The sequence below is a fragment of the Cololabis saira genome, chromosome 16 (genome assembly GCF_033807715.1).
Source record: "Cololabis saira isolate AMF1-May2022 chromosome 16, fColSai1.1, whole genome shotgun sequence".
NCBI lineage: Eukaryota > Metazoa > Chordata > Actinopteri > Beloniformes > Belonidae > Cololabis > Cololabis saira.
In genome coordinates, this window is record NC_084602.1 from 23901480 (window position 1) to 23911257 (window position 9778).

Consider the following 9778-nt stretch of genomic DNA (forward strand, 5'->3'; position numbering starts at 1 on the left):
GTTTGTATTACGTTTTTTGTTATTGTTGCTTTTTTTTCTGTATGTTTTGAATTTGTTTTAAAATTTTATATTTTTTTCCTTATGTGTTCGAAATAAACAATTCAATCAAAAATAAAAAAAAATCATTGATAAAATAAAACCACAAACAATCCAATATAAACACAAACGTTCCTAAATTGTGAATGAAAGGGAGCAGAAAGAAGAAGAATCTTATTCAATCTGCCCCTTTTTGCCAAGAAATCAATTCACAAAGAACGTAAAATTAAAAAATTAAAAAACAACCACAAAGTAAACTAAAAACTAAAATAAAATAGCCGCCGGCCAACACAGACAGTCACATTCCTTCTTAGTTCCCAAGTCACAACTCAGTTAATACCAGTACTCGAGTTGTAAAAAACAATCAGGGGGGATGGTGGATTTTATCATATGGGGACAGATAATTTGTGCTGATTACAAATAATATAATATATTACAAATAATAGCACTGACAAGTACATCAAGTACATCAAGTACATCAAAACACAAAAATAAATAACAGTTTTCTGAACTTATCAATATGACTCTGTCCTTCACAGGATAAGTAAAATGGATCACTGCAAAAACTCAAAATCTTAACAAGAATATTTGTCTTATTTCTAGTTAAAATGTCTCATTTTAGTAAAAAAAAAATCTCATTACACTTAAAACAAGACTCATCACTGGAAAAAAACAACAATTTTATCCTGTTTCAAGTAGATTTTCACTTAAAATAAGTAGAAAAATCTGCCAGTGGAACAAAATGTTATTGCTTGTAATGAGAAGATAAATCTTGTCCCATTGGCAGATTTTTCTACTTATTTCAAGTGAAAATTTACTTGAAACAGGTGAAAATTGTCAAATAAGTTATTTTTCTGGTGTTATTTTTCTGGTGATGACTCTAAATGTTGAAATAGCAGTAAAACCACATTCATTGATGAAATGACATAAGGGATGGAAAGGGGGATGGCAGTTTTACAGGGGGGATGATTTTGACCGTTTTTCTTTCAGGGGGGGATGCTATCCCCCTTCAACTCGAGTACTGGTTAATACCACTCAACAACAACAATGTTTATACCTTTCATGACAATGAGTATGTAAATCAAACGTAATCAACATTATATTTTATTATATTTCCTTAACATACTGGCTTTAATTGTTCTTTTGAAACCTTTGGTTTCGTGAAAGGCGCTATATAAGTCCCAGTCATTATTATTATTATTATTATTATTATTATTATTATTATTATTGAATGTAATGTTTGATTTGGATTCTTTGTTTTCTTTGTTCAGATTGTTCCATAAACTGATTCCTTTCACAGAAACACAACGTTCCATCAATTTAGTCCTTTTTTGTATCTGATTTGAAAAATTCAATGTAAGACATATGCCTTTTTTTTTTTAGGTGTGCTCACAATCGCTTTTTTTGTTTTTATATGCAGGACAAGCGAACCTCAGAATTCCCACTTGCCTCCAAACGTAGCATAATCCTACAAACTCGGGGGTGGGGCTAGTTGATGACGTCATATCGTGGTACCCGTAGGACACATTATTGGAAAACCCAGCTGTTTTGACACAACAATCTTGGTTTGTTTGGGGGGCTAACTGAAACAGTTTCTCAAACGTTAGAGGATTCTCAAATTAGTTTTTTCTTAAGTAATTAATAAGGTGTAAGGCTGCTTTGACTGAACCGTCTCCACCAGAGAGCAGAGTGGAAGCTTCTACAAGCCGGAAGCGCACACGCAACGAGGAGGTGAGAAAAATGAACGCACTTTAACCACAACTGATTTAGATGCACAAATACACAAAGAACGTCAAAATAACTGTGGATTACGTGCAGGATTAAGATTTTAACAAAGGGACTGGGATATGTTGATAGCGATTAGTTGGTTTTCTCCCATAGCTCCTCTTTCAACACTTGGTACACATATAAGATTCAGCTGTAGTTGATCAATAAAACTATAAACACATAACGTAGATAATGTTTCGTATTTATGTCAAGCTCTTTTTGTAAAACAGCCTTTATTCTAAATGTAATTTATTTTTCAACATTTTCTATATCTGTGCTTTCTCAACCGTCCTCTAGATGTTGCTGTTGTTGCATTTAAACATTACATTGCAAAAAACTACAACACATAAATGCCACACACACGGTTAGTGTAATAGTAATTTTACAATCCTTTGTTTTAAATTATTAACAAAATGCATGTTAAGTATTATTATTGTCATATTCTTAAAGTACCTAAATAATTTCTCAGCAAAATTAATTAATTATATTAATTATAACAAACGGATACGGTATTTCAGTATCAGTTTATTCTCACAATCGTTTCTACTTAGTTGGAAACTGTACAATTACGGCTTGTACTTTTTAAATGAGCAGGTGACTGCGTGTCTTGATGGGACATCAAACAGCATTTCTTGATGGACCTTTTTTAAAAAAAAAATGTACATTGTAAAGGAAATAATTTATATTTTATTCTATTGGAAAAAACCTCAAAGTAGATATGTGATGAATATAAGCACAATTACAATGTAAACATACTTTAAATGTCCTAGTTCACAACATAACTAGTTAATAAACTAGTTAAATACGTTTCATTAGTCACATTTTTGTGATAAGTACAAATTCACAAATAAGGGTTTGATTTACTAATCCTAGAAATAACACACATTTCTTAAGATGTTTTTACCAAAAGAATTATTTTCAGTAGCCAAACAAACTAGAAAGCCATTCTCTAATTTAAAACTCTACTATCTGATTATAAAAATGTTGCAGTGTTATGAAACAAAGCTTTACTGTTCTGTACGACCCGCTATAAAATTAGGTTTTATGTGCCAGGGATGGGCTCAGTGTTTACAAGTTTCCAGCCAACCAAATGAACGATGACAAAGCCAAACAAGCAAGAAGTAACAAACAGCTGACGCACACACAGAAATATGCAACTGCACACGGACACAAATAGGGCACAACAAGTTTCAACTTGTTCAACAAATGCACAAATGGTGTAGAAATAGGACAGGTGTTTTCTTGGATTAGTAGTTACTAAAAGTATATTTTCAATGAATAAAAGAATCGAAAGTGACTTCAGCGCTCTCATTATGTTGCAAAAGTTCTGAATTAGCCAAGAAGAAAGTGATGAAAGCAGCTAGAAAGAAATCAATGTTTCTAAAAGTGGATAATTAGAAAAAGTAGGCTACAGCTTATGATTTTTGTAATATGAAAATTTCAATCAGGAATTTTGAAGTGGGTCCAACTTTGTGGTACTCTCTCTAAAACTAGTTTTACATCAAGTCACACGACACAATCAGGATGTACAATGCTAAAAATACTCTCCTTGGTAAAAATTGACAAGAGGGTCAGCTGTTTGTGTTTCACTTCTGTTTCTGAATCATGTGATATAATACAAATACCCTATTAATATTGCAGTGCGCCTGACAGTTCTTTTTTCTCATTTCCATTATTAATACTTAACGGAAGTCGTATACTAGTCAAGGCAACATTTTACTTTTTGCCGTGAAAAGCCAACGGCAGCACAGTCTTTCTCGTGTGCTTGCTGGAGTGAAATGCAGACGGTCAAGCAGAGGCCGTAGTTGTCTTAATAATACATAATAACAACAACAATAATGATAATAATATTAGTTAATAATACTTTTGTTATGTGCTGCAGGGGATGGAGGTTGACCATCAGCCTGAGGAGTCCATTACTTCAACTTTTGAGGACTGTGTTGAACATGGTGACGTCCAGGACATGAGATTGGAGGCCGAGGCGGTGGTCAACGACGTCCTCTTCGCTGTGACTGAAATGCACGTGTCGCAAAATCTCAACAGCGCATCAGATGTGGCCTACATAAATGTGGAAACGAGAGAGGGAAACCTCTATTGTTTGGAGCTCACAGAGGCTGGACTCAGGGTAGGATGCACTCACAGCGAGACAATAGGGTTTCTAGTTTCATTTCTCTGTGCAAGCAACCTTTAAAGTACACAGCTTTTCTATAAATGAGTAACTTTTCCCCGAACAGGTGGTGGGCTATGCTTTCGATCAGGTGGATGAAGATTTGACCACCCAGTATCACGAGACTGTTTACTCACTTCTGGACACGCTCAGTCCGGGTTACAGAGAAGCATTTGGGAACGCCTTGCTGCAGCGGCTGGAGATGCTGAAGCAAAACGGACAGTGAAATGACCAAAACTTTGACCGCACGGGTCAAATTTGGAACCAAGTCTTCACTTTGACCTGTAATGTGATGCCCAACTGCCGAGCTGCCACTACATTAAGGGCTACGCAGCCCTGTCGACTTTGCTTTGTCCTGAGTTTCATATCATTGACTTAATTCTAGCGACTTTGGTTTAGTGACTGCTTCAGATTGGGTGTATTGTGCTGCTTACTTTATTGTGGAAACAAAAAACTTCCAGTTTTCCTGTTACAAGTGTCTAGTGGCAGGTGTTTAAGAATTCTGCTCTTTTTCTTTTTTTTTATATATATATAAAAATCAAAATGATCTTAGAAAGAAGCAGCAAGTTATGTTGGTATAGTTTCCCCCTCATTGCCCTGCTACTCACACTAAAACTGTGACATGATGACTGGTGTCTGCTGAAATATACCACAATGGTTTTTACTCAGCAGACATCTTGCGCAAAGAGCCAAAGCTATATTCTTTTAAGTAAAGACTGCCTTAATGACTGACTTTTAATAAGAAAAGTACTGAAATTAGCTCATTAGCTTCTACTTGTTTTGTATCAACTGAGATGATGGTATTTTGTGGGTCTGTCAATTCACATGGAGGTCAGAACCAATTGTAAAATAAGACGATACCGTTCTCAGTCCCAGTCATCAAAGTTCATACTGATATGTTTTGTTTTTTTCTAATACTGCACAGAGCATTGCATCTCAGGCGAGCATTTAAGCTGTAAAAGTAAAAAGGTCTGCCATGTTATTGGTGGTTTTGTATTCAGTCTGTTGGTTCTTCCTGTCAGAATGCACAATATTTATCTTTACTGAGGACTTTTGTAGCTGCTTTAAAGAGTTATTGTACCTCTAACCTGATCATATTGCTCTTCAGTAATATAAACTCTCCGTTAATGAAATGCAATCCATCTCTGCATTTATTGTCCCTCCTTGTTGCTGACCTTTGCTAACACCAATAAACGCTCAGAAGTCTGCAAGTCTTTCAGTCCTTCACAAGTAACAGTTACAGATGCTTCACATTCAAAATGCAAATTTCATCCAGTTCACCTTTTAAACTGCTTGCATGCAGGTATTTCACTTTAGCCAATTCCCACCAACCATGACAGTGGAAATTATTTTAAAAGTTGCAAACTATACCAAAATAAGTGTATGGTGCTAGGTCATTGGCATCCTGCTGTTGGGGTACCAGAACCAGCGGTGCAGTACACTTAAGGTGGAGTTGGAAACAGATTAGTAAATGGATTAGTCACCACAGAATTGTCTCTAACTTGGAAATAAACACAAGATGCATCATTTAGAAGTTTTTCCTCAAACAAGTTAAGCGAGAAGAAATATGATCCAAAACATCCTCCACTGTTTTATTCCTTGATTTTATTGACTGTGTTGCACTGTTAACAAGTAATTTCAGCCACCCAGCCAGCACACCTGATTGGAACGCAAACTAGATCAGGGTTTGCCATATCAGACTGTACATTCCTGACCCACTGAGCTGTATGGCTCAGTGGAAGTATGGAAAAAGACATTTTTCACATTTAAACTTCCGATATTTCTCAATCTTATAGTACAATCCCTGATGTTTACATCCCATCCTGTAGACAGAGCTGACTTCCTCCAGAATAAACGCCTCCATTTTGATCTAGTCTAACACTAGGTACATCACTACTCATAACATGATTTATATAACTGACTTGGAAAAAATTTCTACTTGTACATTTTTGAAAGCAAATTTGTATGAGCATTTTCAGATTGCAAAAGTGTTGGTTCTTCCCCCAACAGTGAACTCAGCACAAATAGGCTGTCGTGGTCAACATTAACAATTTACATAAAACACAAGATTAGGAATTTGGTTGACTGTCGAATCAGGTGAGCAGACCAAGATTCAGTGAAGGCCTTGCATGTGGCTCATCCAAGTATGATTGAGTGACTAGCGAGGGCAGCTGGTGAATTATATAAAATCCTGGATATTTTCAGCTTTATTTCCTACTCAGCATTATTCGGATTAAAATGAGGAAACTAATGTTAGCCGTTTCCTCATTTTAATATTTGAACAACATGGGGAAATAGTTTTCGTAGCTCATTTGCGATTGCTTTCAGCAGGTCAATTGACATGTCAGCAGCCTCGTCAATGACCTACTGGTGTGAAATTACTGGATTTTTCAGACGCTATTCATTAAAACGTGTGGCTAAAAGTACATGGAGACATTGGATCATAATTTAAAAAAAAAAAAAGCCTTTCAAACCACCCATGGTGCACTTTTACACATTTGTTCTTATGAATAAAAATAAACCTAGTTTCCATTTAGTGACTGTTCTAAAAACTCATGCCATCACAAGCTGGGTCTTTACCTGCTTATACAGCAGCCAGAAAAAAAATAATCTTCTGCTCCATCTTGATGGAATCAAGAATCCTGCAGTCTTGATATTTAAATAAAAGTATGGCAAATTTACTGCAAATACCCTAATAAAATACAAACACTGCTCACATCTTTAGATTTTTTTTTTATTAGGACTTAGTTTCATATTCTTTTACAATATCCAATTCCACAGGTTTGGCAGTACAAGATCAGTAAGAAACATTAGAAAATGTATTGTAAAGAAAGTACAGCAATGTACCTTCTGACTACACAGCAGTCAGTAAGACATTTGCACTGTAGTGGAATGTAAGTCAAGGACAATCCCATACTTCCCTCTTTCACATCCCCTACTCTTAAAATTGACCATTAGGCAGATTACAGCACAAAAAAAAAGGGGTTCATTTTATTTCAGCAGTACTTAAGATGTGTGCAGCAGAGTCAGGCAAACTAGGGAAAGAGGTCTTAAAAAAAAAAAATTATTGCTAGTTTGAGTCATCGTTACACAATCTGAACTGGGAACCTGATGCAGAACAAGTCTTGTTTGTTGTCATCTCGGAGCTCCCACTCGACAACCAGCTTTATCTAGAAGAGAGGAGTGGCTTATGAATACAATGTACATGATTTAGCTCAGGCGAGAGTAAAGGAGTCCTGAGGTTCTAGAAAGATACACGCATGCATATATATTAAAAGAAATGTGTTCAGCCTACAAATAAGCGACATGAGCCACTGTTGGGTACAACTTTACTAGACAAGCATCTTGTCCAAGAAAACACCCAATGCAGTATAGCCCAAAATTACAGAAGAATAAAATAAAAACATAAGCAGTACTTACCGCAGGATACTCAGACTTCACAGGTAGTGTAGTCTGATAGTGGTACGTCTGCTGCTTCTGGATGGGACACTGGATTCCAGACTTGCAGCCGTCCCCCACAGGAATGGCAAAAGGGATGGGAACACCAGCAATGATACCGTGAACCACCGCTGTGCTTGTTTTACTCTCCACACCTTTGAGAAAATTATTTTTATTTTAAAACGGGAGCATGTCAAACTGCTGGAAGTGAGGGGTGCAAAAACCCCACACAAAGCCCACTCACCACTGCTGAATGTCACATTGACACTGGAGGCCTTTCCTTTGTGAAGCTGGCAGGGCTGAGAGCTGCAGGGGCTGATGTCCACCACGGACACTTTGCCAGAAGCGGAGCCTGGAGACATTTACAAAGACAAATAATTAAAAAAAGTGCCAATCATGAGAAGTTCTTCTCGACTCAGTACATGACAGTAAAAGCCATCACTTCTGCATTGGTTTATTGAAAAGGTCAATGTTTCAATCACATGGGCCCATCAATAAAAAAAAAAAAAATCTAGCCTTTAAAACATTTTTCTTTTTCCAGCACATTGTTTGAGTGTCATATCTGATACCTAAAGTGGGAAAGTTAAGTTAGTTTTACAATTTTAGAAAAAAGAGGAAGTTTGTGACTACAAACCAGGCAGGGAAATTTTTTTTTTTTTTTTTTTTTTTTTTTTTTTAAACTGTCTCAAAAGCTTCAACTTCCCAGTAGCTTTGCCTTCAAGCTAAAAGTTTGCATTTATGAATATCCAAATATAAAAAAAAAGTAAAGTAAAGCGGGGCAATCTTACCGCAGTCAACAAATTTCACCGGCTCGGCGCAGGTGAGTCCAATCAGACAGAACAGCAGAACAAACCCGATACGTCCATCCATGTTTGGCTTTAGTGAGTTACTTTGATCCTAAGAACAGAAAAGAAACAGCCATGACGAAATAGTTAAGAATTTATCGGAGCTATTTATTGACTTGGAAAGTCAAACAGCATTATAGATTACCCAACTTGGCACCCACCATAAAGTAAAACTACTAAGAAAGTCTACATTTATTTTTGTGTCATTAAAAAGGGACAAACGAGACAAGTAATAAATATACTACAGGTGTTCCTGAATATTTCCTGATGCGGTTTAAACGTACATACCGTACTTTGAGCAGCTGGTGTTTCTCGGTCTTCTGCTTCCAACTAACTCTGGTTATTTGTCTCTGTCACGAGACCCGCGTCACGCCTTTTCTGCTGCTTCTCCTTCCTCGTTGAGCTTTTAAAGTAGTCCTGCATCCGTGGAGATTCATTTCTGCCCCCTACAGGATTTAACCCGATCCAACTTATTTTTTCTGCATGTACAGGACTGTCTCAGAAAATTAGAATATTGTGATGAAGTACTTTTTTTTCCTGAAAGGCAAAAATGTCATACATTCTGGATTCATTCCAAATCAACTGAAATATTGCAAGCCTTTTATTATTGTAATATTGCTGATCATGGCTTACATAATCAGCAATATTAAAATAATAAAAGGCTTGCAATATTTCAGTTGATTTGGAATGAATCCAGAATGTATGACATTTTTGTTTTTTTAATTGCATTACAGAAAATAAAGAACTTTATCACAATATCCTAATTTTCTGAGACAGTCCTGTATTTCCGTGTGACCATATTTCTATAAGAAATGTTATTTCATCCTCTCTCTTTTCTCCCAGCTATTGCACCACACACGCGTTTGTTAAGTTTGTTTTTTACCACAATTCCCCACGTCGTAGTCCAATTTCTGCATTTGGTCCACCTGAAGAGGACAGAAACCTACCATACAGAGAAAGATGCAGACCAGACCACAGTTCGCTTTTCTTGGTCCGGTTGATTGTGCATTCACACCTTTCCATACAATCAACAAGTAAGCCATATTCAGCAATATTAAAATAATAAAAGGCTTGCAATATTTCAGTTGATTTGTAATGAATCCAGAATGTATGACATTTTTGTTTTTTTAATTGCATTACAGAAAATAAAGAACTTTTTCACAATATTCTAATTTTCTGAGACAGTCCTGTATATAAATGGTTAGTCCCCTCGCACAACCTTTGAAAAACAAATATTTATGCATTTACTTTGCGTAGGTGCGTAGGTGTGAGTGAAAGCAAGTAGAACCTTAACCTTATTTAAAAAAACATTGAAAAGAAGGATGTTTTCTTTATACCAAAGTAATGAGTGGTGATTTGATTTGATTATTCAAGGATGAAGGAAACATGTAGACTGCACTTTTTTTAATCTTTGTTATCCCCCTGGAGGCAATTTGTTTTACTGGCAGTCTATCTGTTACTTCTTGCTTTTATTTCATTACTTTAAATAATTCTTTTGAGGGTAGGCAATGAATAAGCTTTGCTT

At 36.1% G+C, this 9778-nt stretch overlaps 2 protein-coding genes across 2 annotated transcripts; one reads left to right on the top strand and one right to left on the bottom strand.

Moving 5' to 3' along the window:
* The first annotated feature begins 1534 nt into the window (after nt 1-1534).
* gskip (gsk3b interacting protein) lies at nt 1535-5176 on the top strand. The gene is made up of 3 exons (XM_061743264.1): nt 1535-1767; nt 3686-3928; nt 4038-5176. Exons 2-3 carry the CDS (start codon nt 3689-3691, stop codon nt 4194-4196), a joined length of 399 nt encoding a protein of 132 aa, XP_061599248.1. The 5' UTR covers nt 1535-1767; nt 3686-3688; the 3' UTR covers nt 4197-5176.
* Nucleotides 5177-6686: 1510 nt separating this feature from the next.
* LOC133462289 (NPC intracellular cholesterol transporter 2-like) lies at nt 6687-8560 on the bottom strand. Its single transcript, XM_061743455.1, has 5 exons — nt 8542-8560; nt 8197-8305; nt 7653-7760; nt 7391-7563; nt 6687-7140 (listed from the first exon to the last, which is right to left on the bottom strand). The coding sequence occupies exons 2-5, from the start codon at nt 8276-8278 to the stop codon at nt 7057-7059; spliced, it is 447 nt and encodes a 148-aa protein (XP_061599439.1). The 5' UTR covers nt 8279-8305; nt 8542-8560; the 3' UTR covers nt 6687-7056.
* Nucleotides 8561-9778: the final 1218 nt, after the last annotated feature.

Coding starts and splice junctions, on each gene's coding strand:
- gskip (XM_061743264.1), top strand. CDS start 3,689: ATGGAGGTTGACCATCAGCCTGAGGAGTCCATTACTTCAACTTTTGAG. Junction 3,929..4,037: donor TCACAGAGGCTGGACTCAGG/GTAGGATGCACT, acceptor TTCCCCGAACAG/GTGGTGGGCTATGCTTTCGA.
- LOC133462289 (XM_061743455.1), bottom strand. CDS start 8,278: ATGGATGGACGTATCGGGTTTGTTCTGCTGTTCTGTCTGATTGGACTC. Junction 7,564..7,652: donor CAATGTGACATTCAGCAGTG/GTGAGTGGGCTT, acceptor ATTTTCTCAAAG/GTGTGGAGAGTAAAACAAGC. Junction 7,141..7,390: donor TGAAGTCTGAGTATCCTGCG/GTAAGTACTGCT, acceptor CCTCTCTTCTAG/ATAAAGCTGGTTGTCGAGTG.